This window comes from Lynx rufus, unplaced genomic scaffold (assembly GCF_022079265.1).
Source record: "Lynx rufus isolate CCGP_SWC_20201006 ecotype Redwood Valley unplaced genomic scaffold, mLynRuf1.p SCAF_7, whole genome shotgun sequence".
Taxonomy (NCBI): Eukaryota; Metazoa; Chordata; class Mammalia; order Carnivora; family Felidae; genus Lynx; species Lynx rufus.
In genome coordinates, this window is record NW_025814889.1 from 38,493,639 (window position 1) to 38,507,802 (window position 14,164).

Consider the following 14,164-nt stretch of genomic DNA (forward strand, 5'->3'; position numbering starts at 1 on the left):
CAAATACACATTGAAACACTCACTAAGATAGATCCTATGCCAGGCAATAAACAAATCTTAACACATTACAAAAGATTGAAATCATGCAGAGTATGTTATTTTGATCATAATGAAATTGGAAACCAAAAACAATAAATTATCTAGATAATCTCTAAATATTTGAAAATTAAGCAGCACTGAAAATAGGACCAGAGAAGAAATAACAAGAGAAATTAAGAAATAATTAAACTGGGGGCTTAGTGGGTTAAGTGTCCAACTTCAGCTCAGGTTATGATCTCATGGTTCGTGAGTTCAAGCCCTGCATCGGGCTCTGTGCTGACAGCTCAGAACCTGGAGCCTGTTTCAGATTCTGTGTCTCCCTTTCCCTCTGCCTCTCCCCCTCTCATGCTCTGTCTCTCTCTCAAAAATAAACCTTATAAAAAATTAAAAAAAGAAAATAATGAAACTGAATGATAATGAAAATACAATGCCATGGACTGAATGTGTCCCTCAGTATTCATATGTTGAAATCTTAATCCCCAGGATATTGGTATTAGGAGGTAGGGCCTTTGGGAGGTAAGTAGGTCATGAAAGCGAAAGTGGAGCCCTCATGAATGGGATTAGTGTCCTTATAAGAGGAGACATGACACAAGAGTCCCAATAAGTTAAAGAAGAAGGCAGAAGAGTAAGGTCAGAGTTAGAGAATGAGATATGATGACAATGGAGGCAGAGGTTACACTGATGCAGTTGCTGGTTCTGAAGGTGCAAGGAACCATGAACCAAGGAATGCAGGTAGCTTCTAGAAGCTATGAAAGGCAAGGGGATGGATTCTTTCCTAGATCTTCCAGAAGGAACACAGCCCTGCCAATACCTGACAAGCCCATGAGACCTGTATGAAACTTCTGACCTCCAGATTGTGTGATAGCAAATCTGTGTTGTTTTAAATCACTAAGTTTTTGGTAATCTGTTACAGCAGCAATAGAAAACTAATACAGTCTCCTGAAAGCTCTGCTAAGGTTATTTTTTTTGTTTGTTTTTTCCCTCCATATTTAAATACTTATTTAATCTTTAAGTAATGTTTTAAATCGTGTGAGGTTTTGGTCCAGCCTTATTGTCTTACAAATAGTTAGGCACTGCAGCATCATTTGTTAGATGATCTATCCTTCTCTCACCAAAATAAATTTACAAAGTATTCTTTGAAAAATACAAAGATATAGGAGGGCTTGCCTTTTCACTCTGCTCTCCACCATGTGAGGACACAAGGTAAAGATGGTCATCTGCAAACCATGAAGCAGGTCCTCACCAGACAATGGATCTGCTGCCTCCTTGACCTTGGACTTACTAGTCTCCAGAACTGTGAGAAATAAATGTTTGTTTTCTAAGCCACCCAGTCTATGGTATTTTGTTATAGCTAGAAACAGACACATGAAAATTTGTGGAATGTAATTAAAGCAAAACCTAGAGGGAAATTTATAACTTTAAATGCTTTCATTAGACAAAAATAAAGTGCAAAATCAATGGTCAAAGCTTCCACTTTATGAAGCAGAGAAAACAAATAAAACCCAAGTAAGTTGAAAAACAGCAAATAATAAAGATGAAAGCAGAAATCAGTGAGGTAGAAATAAAGCAATAGAGAAAATCAACAAAGCTAAAAGTTAGTTTTTGAAAAGACTAATTAAGTCAACAAGCTCTATTTAGACTAATCAAGAAAAAGATGAAATACAAATTATAATATAAATGAAGAAAAGGACATCATTATAGATCATATAGATATTCGACTGGTAATTTGAGAATATTATGACAATGTTATGCCCATAAATTTGATATCTTAGTTGAAATGGATACATTCATTAGAAAAACACTTTGTCAAAACCGATCTAAGAATGCATGGAAAACTAAAACAGTCCTGCATCTATTAAAAAATTGAATCTTCTGGGGAGCCTGGGTGGCTCAGTCAGTTAAGTGTCTGACTCTTGATTTTCGCTCAGGTCATGATCTTGCAGTTCATGTGATTGAGCCCCACATTGGACTCTGCACTGAGCTTGAAGCCTACTTGGGATTCTCTCTCTCTCTCTCTCTCTCTCTCTCTCTCTCTCCCTCTGTATCTCCCCCTTTCTCCCTCTCTCTCTCCCTCCCTCTGTCCCTCCCCCACACATATGCTTGTGCTCTCTCTCTCTCTCTCTCTCTCTCAAAAATAAATAAACATTAAAAAAATGGGATCTTCCTACAAAAATGGCTCTAGGCTCAGATGGTTTTACTAGTGAATTATATGTCAAATATTTAAAGAAGAAAAATACCAATCTCACACAAGCTTTTTCAGAAAATATGTGAGGAGAGGACACTTTCTAACTTGTGTCATAAGCTCAGTCAGCATTACTGATTACCAGAGAAGGTAAGAGAAAATTACAGATTAACATGTCTCATAAATATAATAGAAAAATCTGCAACAGAATATTAGTGAATAAAACCTAGCAATATTTAAAAACGATAATACATTATGACAAGATGTTGGTTCAACATTTGAAGACAATCTATGGAGGTCAATGCATTATCTGAATGAAGGAGAAAGGTCACACATCATTTTAATAAATGTAGAAAAAGCACATGACAAAATTCAGTGCCAATCATGATAAAAGCTCTTACCAAATTATAAATAGAACTTCTTCATCTGAAAAAAGACTCATAGAAAGCCTACAGCTGACATTATACTCAGTGGTGACATTTATATATTATTGGAACAAAGATGCCGGCCTTCTATTTTATTGAATGTTTTACTTCATGGCAGTCCTTGCCAGTGCAGTAAAATAAGCACAAAAAAAAAAAAGAACAAAAAATATAAGACATATAGATAGGAAAAAAAGTAAAATTGTCTTCATTCACAAGTGAGAAGATTTTTTTACATGGAAAAACAAAAGAATCTATGGAAAATCACACTAGAATTAGTATATGAAGGGAGCAAGTCTGCAAAATGCAAGGTCATATGCAGAGTGACATAAAACAATCAGAAAATAAAATTTTAGAAAATCATATACAGTACCATAAAATAAAAATAGTTGAGAATAAATTTAATGAAAGAAATGCAAGACTTCTAAAATCTGTAAAACATTGCAGAGAGAAATTAAAGAAGACCTAAATAAATGGAAGTCTGTATCAGTGTTCTTGGATTGTAAAACTCAATATTGCTAAGATATCAATTCTCTCCAAATTCATCTATAGATTCAGTGCAATTCCAATCAACTCCAGGAGGCTGTTCTTTGTGAATTAATAAGCAGATTCTAAAATATATATGGAAATGCATAAGATCTAAAAAAAAAAAAAACAGAATAACCTTGTAAAATAACTAGGACTCACACTACTTTATTTCTTTTTTTTTTTAATTAAACATTTTTTTAAGGTTTATTTTTGAGAGAGAGAGGGACAGAGTGTGAGCGAGGGAGGGGCAGAGAGAGAGGGAGACACAGAATCTGAAGCAGGGTCCAGGCTCTGAGCTGTCAGCACAGAGCCCAACATGGGACTCAAACTCATGAACCATGGGATCATGACCTGAGCTGAAGTCGGACACTTAACCGACTGAGCCACTAGGTGCCCCACTACTTTATTTCAAAGTTAATACTAAGTTACAGAAATTGAGTTAGTTTTGAATTGGCTTATATATGGAACAGATTAGAGAATGCACCAATATATAGTTAATTAAACTTTGACAAAGTTGGCAAGGTAATTCAATGGTGGAAATGATAGTCTATTCTATAAATGGTGCTTACACCATCTATTTTGTGTAAAAAATGAACTCACGTCCCTAATTTACACCACATAAAAAAATAATTTGACATGAATCATAGACCTAAAGGTAAAAGCCATAACTATAAAACTTCTGGAGGAAAACATAGGAGAATATTTTTGTGACCTTGGGGTAGACAAAGATTAGACAAGACACAAATAATTCTAATCATTAAAAATTTAAAAAACACCTAAAACCTTAAAAATGTTTTAAAAAATAAAGAGGAGCACCTGGGTGGGTTTGTGGGTTCAAGCCCCATGTCAGGCTCTGTGCTGATAGCTCAGAGCCTGGAGCCTGTTTTGGATTTTGTGTCTCCCTCTCTCTCTGCCCCTCCCCTGTTCACGCTCTGTCTCTGTCTCTCTCAAAAATAAATAAACATTAAAAAAATAAAAACAAAGCAACCTAAAAAGTTGGCCGTTGTCAAAACTAAAAACTGCTTTTCAAAGACAACATTAAGAAAACAAAAAACCCATCATAGATCGGAAGAAGATATTAACAACATGTATATCTGAAAAAAGATTTGTTTCCAGAATTATATAAATTCCTACAATTCAATAAGGAAAAGACAAATAGCTCTAGAAAAAAAGTGGACAAAAGACTCAAATAGACACATCATAGAAGATCTATATGAATAGCCAATAAGCATATGAAAATTTACCTACATCAATAGGTATCAGGGAAATGCAATTAAAACTACAATGAGATACCAGTTCATATCTACAAGAATGAATAAAATTTCAAAAAGGGATAATACTAAGTTATTGGCATATAGAACAGCTCGAGTGCTCATACATTGCTGGTGGGATCATGAACCGAAGCAACTATTTTGGAAAGCTGTTTGGCACTTTCTTATGAAATTAAACACCTACTAGCAAACCCACTTCTAGGTATTTACTGAAGGAAAATGAATATACATCCTCAAAAATATACAAGAATGTTTGTACCAGCCTTATGTGCAACTGTCCAAATAGTCATCAACAAGTGAATGGACGTTCGTATAATGGAATGCTAGTCAACAACAAGAACAAGAAAAAAGAAACAAACCTTGGATATGTGCACTAAAGTCAGTGAATATCAAAAACCTTATGATGAGCAAAGGAAGCCATACATACCATATGATTCAATTTATATGAAGGCAGAAGGAAGCTTTAGTGATAGAAGTTGGATGATTAGTCATCTGGATGGGGGTGGGGATTGACTGTCAAGGGGGATCAAGGACTTCCTAAGGGGAGGAAAATGTTCTATATCTTGATTATGGTAGTTGTCCCACAGGTGTATGTGAGTCAAAACTCTTACACCTAACCACGCATTTAAAATATGTGCTTTTTGGGGTGCCTGGGTGACTCAGTCGGTTAAGTGTCTGACTCTTGGTTTCAGCTCAGGTCATGAAGTCATGGTTAGTGAGTTCAAACCCTGTGTCAAGCTCCATGCTGCCAGTGCAGAGCCTGCTTGGGATTCTCTCTCTCTCCCTCTCTTTCTGCCCTTCCCATGCACTCTCCTCCCCCTCCTCCCAATAAATAAATAAACTTAAAAATAAAATAAAATAAAATAAAATAAAATAAAATAAAATATGTAGTATATGCAAGTTATACTAAAATTATACTATAATCCCAATATTACTGGTGATGAGTTAGTCAGAAGTGTTTGCTGATAGCTTGAACGGACAAAGATCCTGGCGTCACCACCATACACAGATGAATTGTGTTCTCCTTAGGTTGGAGATAGTTGTAAAGGGTAACCTACTTTCTCTTTTACCACAAAGTACTAGAATAATGGTAGATTAAGAAACACTTTCTATTCTTAAAAAAAATCAAACAAAAAAGTATGCACCTCCCACACACAAACCACAAAAACACGCAAAACACAAACCTCCTCCAATAACCTGTTCAATGACAATTTTCTCACTGTAGCAGAACATTCTGCTTCAGGTTTAACTTAAATCCAGCAAGTTGCATTGCACTAATTTCTACTTTTGTTCTTTGGTAAATGGAAGCTTTCCCAGGGCTGGCCAGGAATTTCTTCTCTTACAGTACAAAATTATCTTCCTTGGGTAGTGTTTTAAGGCTGGAGACGTTTGTAATTGTGCAGGTAGCCCCTGGTCCAGCTGCCTTACAATACTCTCCTGCAACTCAGCTTAATTATGTCTTTGAGATTTTCATTTTTAAAGATTTTATTTTTAAGTAATCTCTACACCCAAAATGGGGCTCAAACTCACAATCCTGAGACCAAGAGTTGCATGCTCCACTGACTGAGCCAGGCAGGTGCCCCCAGCATTGAGATTCTTGAAAAATTGGCAGGACAGTCTTGGGGTCGATGATCTTGGTGTACTCCCAGGTGCCTTGAATAAATTGACATTGCCTTTCCTTTCCTTCCATAACAGGAAATGCTGAAGGATGAGGTGCGGACACTCACCTACCGGAACTCCATGTATCACAACAAGCATGTGTTCAAGGACAAAGTGGTGCTGGACGTTGGGAGTGGTACCGGGATCCTTTCCATGTTTGCTGCCAAAGCAGGGGCCAAGAAGGTGTTTGGGGTGAGCATGCCACACCCTCTCTCCTGTTGGCTTTTGTAGAGATAGCCCTTGCCTCCCACCTTCTCCTGCCCTCCCTACAAGTACAAGCCCAGGTCCACCCCTTGCTGGGGCCACATCCTTGAAGAGGAGTAGAGAAAAATTGAGTGTGACTCTCAGGAGGTGTGGCAAGATCCCACGACTCCCTATCATCCAGGCATTGCTCCTGGCCCCTTGCCCTGACAAATGCTGATATTTACAGAGGATTTTTGACTTTCTGAAAATCATTCTGGTGTTATCATTACCTTAGAGAACTTAGTCCTAGCATCAGCTTGAAAAGCAGCGCAGTGTGAGCTTTGCCTTGAATCTCTGCCTTTATAGTCATGAGATGTGTGACCATGGACAATTCACTTCTGTACCTCAGTTTCCCCATCTATTAAATGGTCATAACAACAATACCTTGCTCATGGGGTGATTGTGAAGAAGAAGTTGAGTTTAATACATATGTAAAGTGCTTTAGAACAGGGCTTAGCATATGACCAACACTCAGTGTTTGATATTAATATAGTTAGGATAAGGCCCTAGCAGATAACAAGACAATCTCCTTTCTTTGTTCTTTGAAGGGCAAGTTGGTAGGTTTAAATTCTGCTCTGGTCACTGAGGTCTTCCAGATAGAAATGGAGGCTGACCCTCTGGGAAGCTTCCCAGCCTTCCTCTGGCTGCCACCACACAGTTGCACATGGACTGATCACAGGGAGGCTGAGGGTCTGGACCTGGGAAGAAACTGTGAAAAAGAAGAGCTCTGCACAGCTGGCTGATGTGTGAAAAATGCAGTGGGTCCAAGGCTGGAATATGAAAATTAATCTTGGTCCAAATTAAAGACACGCTACAGTCAAACTCCCAGCACATGCACAAGATAGCTGTTTGCAGAGGCCCGTGGGAGCTGAGCTGCTTTTAGTAGGGCTTTGTTCTCTGTGCTTTTAGCTGGTTGTCCTGCAGCTTGTGCTGACAACTCCAGGCCCCCAGGTTGACCAGAGCCCTCCAAAACCCCTTGCCACCCACCCCTACTTGGCCTCAGAGGCCGGCCCCTGAGTCCCCCAGCAGGGACAGCATTCCCCCTCGGCACCTGACTTGGACAGTGCCTGGGCTGCAGAGGGTCTTCTAGAAACCCGGGACATCCTCAAGGCATCTCTGCCACAGACCGAACTGGAAAAGCCATGATATATTCAGCTGAGACACTTGTGATGAGGTGGGCCAATCCGGGTGCCTCAGGTCAAGTGCTGCCCTTCCCTACCTTCCAGCTTTCCTTCACTGGGCTCTCCTCACCAGGAGGGAGGCTTTCTAGAAATGGACAGACTCCACTTCCTGTGATCACACAGCCTGGGGGTGGGGCTTGATTCACCTAGCCATGCTCCTGCTTTCCCTGCCAGCCTTGTCTCTGAGGCCTCGTCCTGGTCTGGGACACGGGTAGCTGAGGGCTGAGCAGGGAAAGGGTAGGGCTGCCCCTCACTGGCTTCCAAGTGGCCAGCGGCTCCAGCTAAGGAGCTGTCAGGAGACATCCACTCAGCGCCTTCCAGCTGTGGTGACTATCCCAACTGTCCCAATCCGTCTGCCTCCTGATCTGTTGCTGTCACAGCCTTTATAAACAACTCCCACATGTAGCTGGACCTCTTTCCTGATGGCTCATTTCACAGTCTCTCCTGATCCAGGCTCCCCCTCTGCCCACTGCTCTTCTCCAGAGAGAGGGAGAGAAGGAGAGAGGGAGAAGGAGAGAGAAATAAGAGGGAGAGGGAGAGAGAGAAGGAGAGAAAGATGGAGAGGGGGCAGGAGAAGGGGGAGGGGGAGGGGGGAAGAGAGGGAGAGAGAAATAGAAGGAGGGAGAGGGAAAGAGAGGAGAGAAAGAGGTAGGGGGAGGAGGGAGAGAGAGAGAGAGAGAGAGAGAGAGAGAGAGAGAGAAGAACAGGGGAAAGGAAAGCAGGGGGCAGAAGACAGGAAAAGAGGAAGGAGGACTGTGAAGCTGCCAAGGTCCTGGGGCCTGGGGCCGTCAGTGCTCTCAATTGTTTGCATGCTTTGGCTTATTTAATCCTCATGATGACCACGTTAAACAGGGACTGTTTCCTCACTTATGAGGGAACTGAGGCATAGTTAGAGAGTGGCCAAGGCCTGATGTGAATCCAGGCCTCCTGCCTCCAGAATATGTGTTCTTCACCACGAAACCACACAGCCTCTTGCAGATGGATGCCAACGTGGCAAGGAGGGGGAAAGAATTGGAGAGAAACACAGTCCCACAGAAAGTGGGATCAAAGGCCACAGGACCTCTTAGTCCAGGAAAGGGCCCATCCTCTTGGGCTCTGAGCCTGGTCTAGGTCTATCTTCTCTGACAAAGCAACCCCTACTTGATCCTGCAGGTGCCCTCATCCATCCCCAAGGCTTTTATGGAGGCTGTGGGCCAGCCCCTCAGTCCTCCTATGCAAATACTCTCTCCTCTTGTTCCAGCATCCCCTGGCTGTCTCCTGACACATGCCCCAGGTGTGGACCTGATCTCCCACTCTTCCCATAAGGTCCTGCTCTCAGCTGATGCTTGGCTAATTTTTCACATATCTTGGCCCTTAGGAGATTTGGGGAGACTGGAAATACTTGTAGATTAAAAGGGATTAACCATCTCAAAGGTGAACACTGCAGAAAGGGTAAGAATTGACTTGTGCATGACGTGTGTGGCAGGATGGATCTCAAGACTGGTCCTGAGTCCCTGACCGTGGCATTTTCCTGATGGTCCCTATCCTGGAATGTGCCCAGTTCAGCAGGGAGGTTGGGAGGGAGTGGGTAGAGTACAGCAGCTAAGCAACCTCATCCCATTCTCCTCTGGCTAGGAGGAGACCTGCCAGGTCTTACTGAATCTCCCAAGTTGGATGCCAGGTCTTCCATTGTGGAGCAGCGGATGGAAGTCAGCCTCCATACAGCAAAGGCAGCCAGATTCAATGCAAGAGCCACAGGCCTGAAAATTGGGAGGGATGCACTGTAGTTTTCAGTCTGCTGTATGAAAAAATAGCTGAATGACTGTGGGCGGGTCACTGTACCCATCTAGGCTCAGCTTATTTGTCTGTGAAATAGGAGCTAGACAGGCTGTGATCTTTTTTACACCTTTCTCCTTTGTTCTGTGCCCTTTCTAGATTGAATGTTCCAGTATTTCTGACTACTCAGAGAAGATCATTAAGGCCAACCACTTGGACAACAGTAAGATATACCTCTGTGTGTTTTCCCATGGACAGAGGGAGTGAGGGGGTTTACACTTTCTTGTTTGGGTGGTATAGACTGATGTAAGAGGGAAAAGTACAGAGCACTTGGCCTTGGGAAGGTGGAGCCTGGTGGAGGCTCTATTAGCAGGAATGAACCCACAGGATTCTGAGGTTCCCAATCCCAGCCATGTCAGCCAAGGGCACGTTATTCCCAGCGCAGCTTTCATGGCTTAGCTGCCATGCCTTCTGCTTGGCCCCAGCTGTAGGCATTCTATTGAGTTTTGCAAAATGGCAGCTATTCCTCCTCTTCTTCCCGCTCCACAACCCCATCCCTACCTCTCCCTTTCAGCAAACCAGTGGCATCCTAGCAGACCCCAGGCTCTGCCTTTGGAGAAATGTGGTCCTCTACTGCCCATGGGCTGTCTTGCTGATAATGCTGTCTTGGCAATTAGGCTGCCTTTGGGAGTGGGACCTTCTCCAAGCTGGTGTCTGATTATAAATAGAGGTGCCTTCCCTTCCCTTCCTCCCTTCACTCCTTACCCATGCATTGCAACCTTTCCCAGGCCCCTCTTCCTGGAAAACTATTTTGAACACACTCACACCCACAAGTGTCCCCAATCCAAAGAACTCCTTGCATCTTTTATTAGTCAACTGGATGAGATTTAGCCTCTAGGCCCTGTGCTGAGCTGGGCCATACATAGGGTTTGTAAACTAGGAAAACAAGGTTGACTTTTTTCCCCTAAGGATGATAGAGGCATTTTGGAGACTATTATGCAAAGAAAAGTATTTCCTATGGGGTATGGATTAGAATGTGTTGTAGGCCTCAAGAGTGTAAGCAGAGACACATTAGGAGGCTGTTTCAGTGCTCAGGGGACATGCTATGGCATGGACCAGGGTGGTGGCAGTGGAGGTGGAGAAAAGTGATCACTTTGGGCTAGAGGTAAGGGGGTCTACTGATGAGATGCATATGGAAATGATAAAAAAGATATGAGCAAGAGCTATTTTGTTGCCTTGAGTAACTGGGTGGATGGTGGAAGACAGAAAGTAGAGAACTTCTGGGGATGATGGGAGGGAGAAAGAAATCAAGAGTTCTCTTTCGCACATGTCAGGTTTGAGATGGACATCCAGTGGACTTGTTAAGCAAGAGTAAATTTATGAGTTTATATTTCAGGGAGATCCAGCACATGGGATTTGGGAGTCTTCAGCATATGGATGTTATTTGAAGCCACAAGATGATGTCACTTAGGCTTAAAGTATAGCTGGAGGAAGAAATGGACCAAAGATAGGGCTCTGGGGCATTTCAACATTTGGAAGCCAGTCAGAGGAGAAAGGGCCAGTAAGAGGCAGAGAAGATACACCCAGTGAGGCTGATGGACATTCAAGAGAGAGAGATGCACCATGAAGCCAAGGGAAGGAGGAAGGGGCGACTATAGGGAATGCTCAGAGATCAAGTAAGGGAAGAACAGAGAAGTGACCATTGCATTTGGCCACATGGAGGCCATAGGTGTTCTAAACAAGAGCAGACTCAATGCTGGGGTGGGGACTGAATTTCAGTTAGAGTAGGATAAATTGTGGAGGGAGGGCTATAAATAAGTCTTCTTGCTGTGCCGGGGAGCAGGAGAATGGAACTGTAGCTACAGGTGAACGTGGGGCCAAGGCAGGTAGTTGTTTTTAAGGGCAGGAGATATGAAAACATGTGTGTCTGATTCAGTTGTCCAGTAGACAGGCACATACAGGAAAAAGAAAAGTCAGTCATGAGGCCCTTGGGTCCAGAACACAGGTATAGGGGTTGGTCTTTCCCTGGGAGTAGGGACAGTTTAACCACAGAAACAGATGGAGACTGAGGAGTGTGGCTCCAGATAGAGGTGGGCTGCTGGTGGAAAGCCCCCCAGTTTGTTGCTTCCATTTTCTTTTCAAAGAATGAGACAGTGATTGGCAGAGAAGAGGGGGATGAGAAAAGATGTGGGAAACGATGGAATGGTCTTTCAGAAGGAGGGAGGGAGGCAAATATGCTGGACTGGTGGGGATTGCTGGAGATGAATCAGCATAGATATGCAATAAGCTCAGTCCTTGTGTGAGTTTCTCCTTACCACGCTCACCAGCTTGGGTGTGAGGAGGGCCGCCTGGGTGGGGGCTTTGATAGTGGGTGGGGGCACACAAGTTCTTTTCAATAATGGATCATGGAATTTTAGCTGGGTAAGGCAGGAAGTGAGGAAGGGATGGGGGGTGGTAGGTGAGTGACAATGAAAAAGGTTAGCGGTATTGGGGAGGCCACGAGCAGAGGTCCAGAGGCCTTTTTCCAGCTTGAGTAGAGGACATGTTTCCCTGACCTCTGACTTTGGTGTCCAGTCTCTCCTGGTTCACTTTGGGCAGCCAGCTATCCTGCACACTCCTCAGAACAGTCCCTGACATGGGCAGAAGGGAAAGAGAGGTGAGCTCTCTACTTGCCTACTAAAGATAGGAAAAGAAAACTGGCCAATTCCTTCTCTGCAAGGGTGCAATAGCCTGACATCCATGTGTTTTCATCTGACATCCCTTTCTCCAACTCTGTGACATAGGGCAAGAGGTTTCCCCCATTTAACAGATGGGGAAACTGAGGTAGGAGAGGTAGGGCAGAAATTTGGTCTTGGTTCTTGCTCCTGTACTCTCTCCTGAAGTGTGTTTACATTGATGTGGAAGCCCCAGGAGTGGCTGCCAATCCTGAAAATGAAAATTAAAACCTGTTAGAAGAAGAGGGTGGGGACAAATTGATGTCTGATCAGACACCCTCCCAGTACCACCCCTGGGCTCCAAGGGGCCTTCAAAGGACATTTAGACCATTCCCTGCCTCTGTACAGGTTCAGTTGCGCAGTGAAGCCTGATCTTGGAGGGACGGTCTGCCTTCCCCGTCCCCCTGACTCTTCATCTGTCTCTTGCTACCAATTCTCTTGGGATCTGGAACTATAGCCCCCCAAGCTTGCAAAGGGCAGCTGCTTGCAGCCATTGGTAGCAGTGTGTAGAGTGGGCCTGAGTGAGAGTGGGGGAGAATAGTCCCTGTGAGGAGTGCCTGACTTTGGGAGAAGGGAGGTTTGGGTCTGAAAGTATGCCAGGAAAAAGAAGCCAATAACCCCTCATCATGCCCTCTAATTCACACCTCGAGAGCTTTCCCTCTCTGCCTCTCCTCTGCTTCAGTTTCCTGTAATTTTTTTTAATGTTTGTTTATTTTTGAGAGAGACAGAGACAGAGTGTGAGCGGGGGAGGAGCAAAGAGAGAAGGAGACACAGAATCTGAAGCAGGGTCCAGGCTCTGAGCTGTCAGCACAGAGCCCGACGCGGGGCTTGAACCCACGAACGGTGAGATCATGACCTGAGCCAAAGTGGGACACTTAACTGACTAAGCCACCCAGGCACCCCCTGTAATTTGGTTTATTTCCCTTCCTATCTTTATCACTTCTTTCCTTTAACCTTCAAAACATTCCAATATATAGACAAGGTACAACTTTTTTTTTTCCTGAACACTTTGAGAGCAAGTTGTTGACATGATGCCCCATCAGCCCCAAATACATGCATATGCATGTCATACAAACAGGGACATTTCCCTGCATAGCCACACTGTGACCATCAAAATCAGGAGACTAACGTTCTTCCATGATCATTAGCTAGTGCTCAGATCCCGCTTATGTCTGCCACTTGTTGAAATAACATCCCTTAGAGTAAAAGGAATCACCTTCTTAAAAAAATTTTTTTTAACGTTTATTTTTGAGAGAGAGAGAGAGAGAGAGAAAGAACGTGAGCAGGGGAGGGACAGAGAGAGGGAGACGCAGAATCTGAAGCAGGCTCCAGGCTCCAAGCTGTCAGCACAGAGTCTGACGCAGGGCTCGAACTCATGAACCATGAGATCATGTCCTGAGCTGAAGTCAGACACTGAACTAACTGAGCCACCCAGGCGCTCCTAAAAGGACTCAGTTTCAAACCACATGTTGCATTTAGTTGCCACATCTCTGGTTTCCTTCAGGCTGGAGTGGCCAGATGCTCCTCAACTCTTGTTGCCTTGATGCTTGACGATTGCAGGCTAGAGTTCTGTAGAATGTCCCTCAGTTGGGGGCATGTGATGCTTCTGCAAGATTGGGTTCAGATCATGCCTCCTGGCAGGAGTTCGCGGAGATGCTGTGTCCTTTTTCCTGCACGCTCTTGGGGACATGCAGTTTTGATTTGTCCTGTTACCGACAGCATTTGCTTTGATCACTGCTTCTGGTGATGTCTGCCAGGCTTCTCCATGGTCAAGTTGCTCTTTCTCCCTTTGTAATTAGTAAGATTTTCTGGGTGAAGTGGTTTGAAACCATGTAAATATTTCATTCCTCATCATTAATTTCCTATTTTATTCAATAGGTTACATCTATTATTAAAGGTACTTATTTTGATACACGAATTGTTCCTAATTTGGTCATGGGAGCACCTTTAAGCTGGCTTCTGTGTCCTTTTGACATTCCTTCTTTATTTTTTGTGAGCTTTCTTATTTTCTGGCACTAACGTTCCAGTCTCATCTTGTGCTTTCCACGGCTTTGTTTTAGAATCAGCTGTTTCTCCAAGGAGTCATGAGTCCATTTACTGGACAATGGCATTTAGAAACTAGAATCTGGGGCTAAATGTGCTCATTGATTTTAGGGTGTTGAGGCCCCCA

The 14,164-nt window shown here is 43.4% G+C and overlaps 1 protein-coding gene across 1 annotated transcript in view; it reads left to right on the forward strand.

The window, feature by feature from the left end:
• PRMT8 (protein arginine methyltransferase 8) overlaps positions 1-14,164 on the forward strand; it is a 95,847-nt gene that overhangs the window by 48,018 nt on the left and 33,665 nt on the right. Inside the window, exons 3-4 of the mRNA XM_047067191.1 lie at positions 6,138-6,293; positions 9,440-9,503. Coding sequence (XP_046923147.1) covers positions 6,138-6,293; positions 9,440-9,503 — 220 coding nt within the window. The remainder of the gene's footprint in view (positions 1-6,137; positions 6,294-9,439; positions 9,504-14,164) is intronic.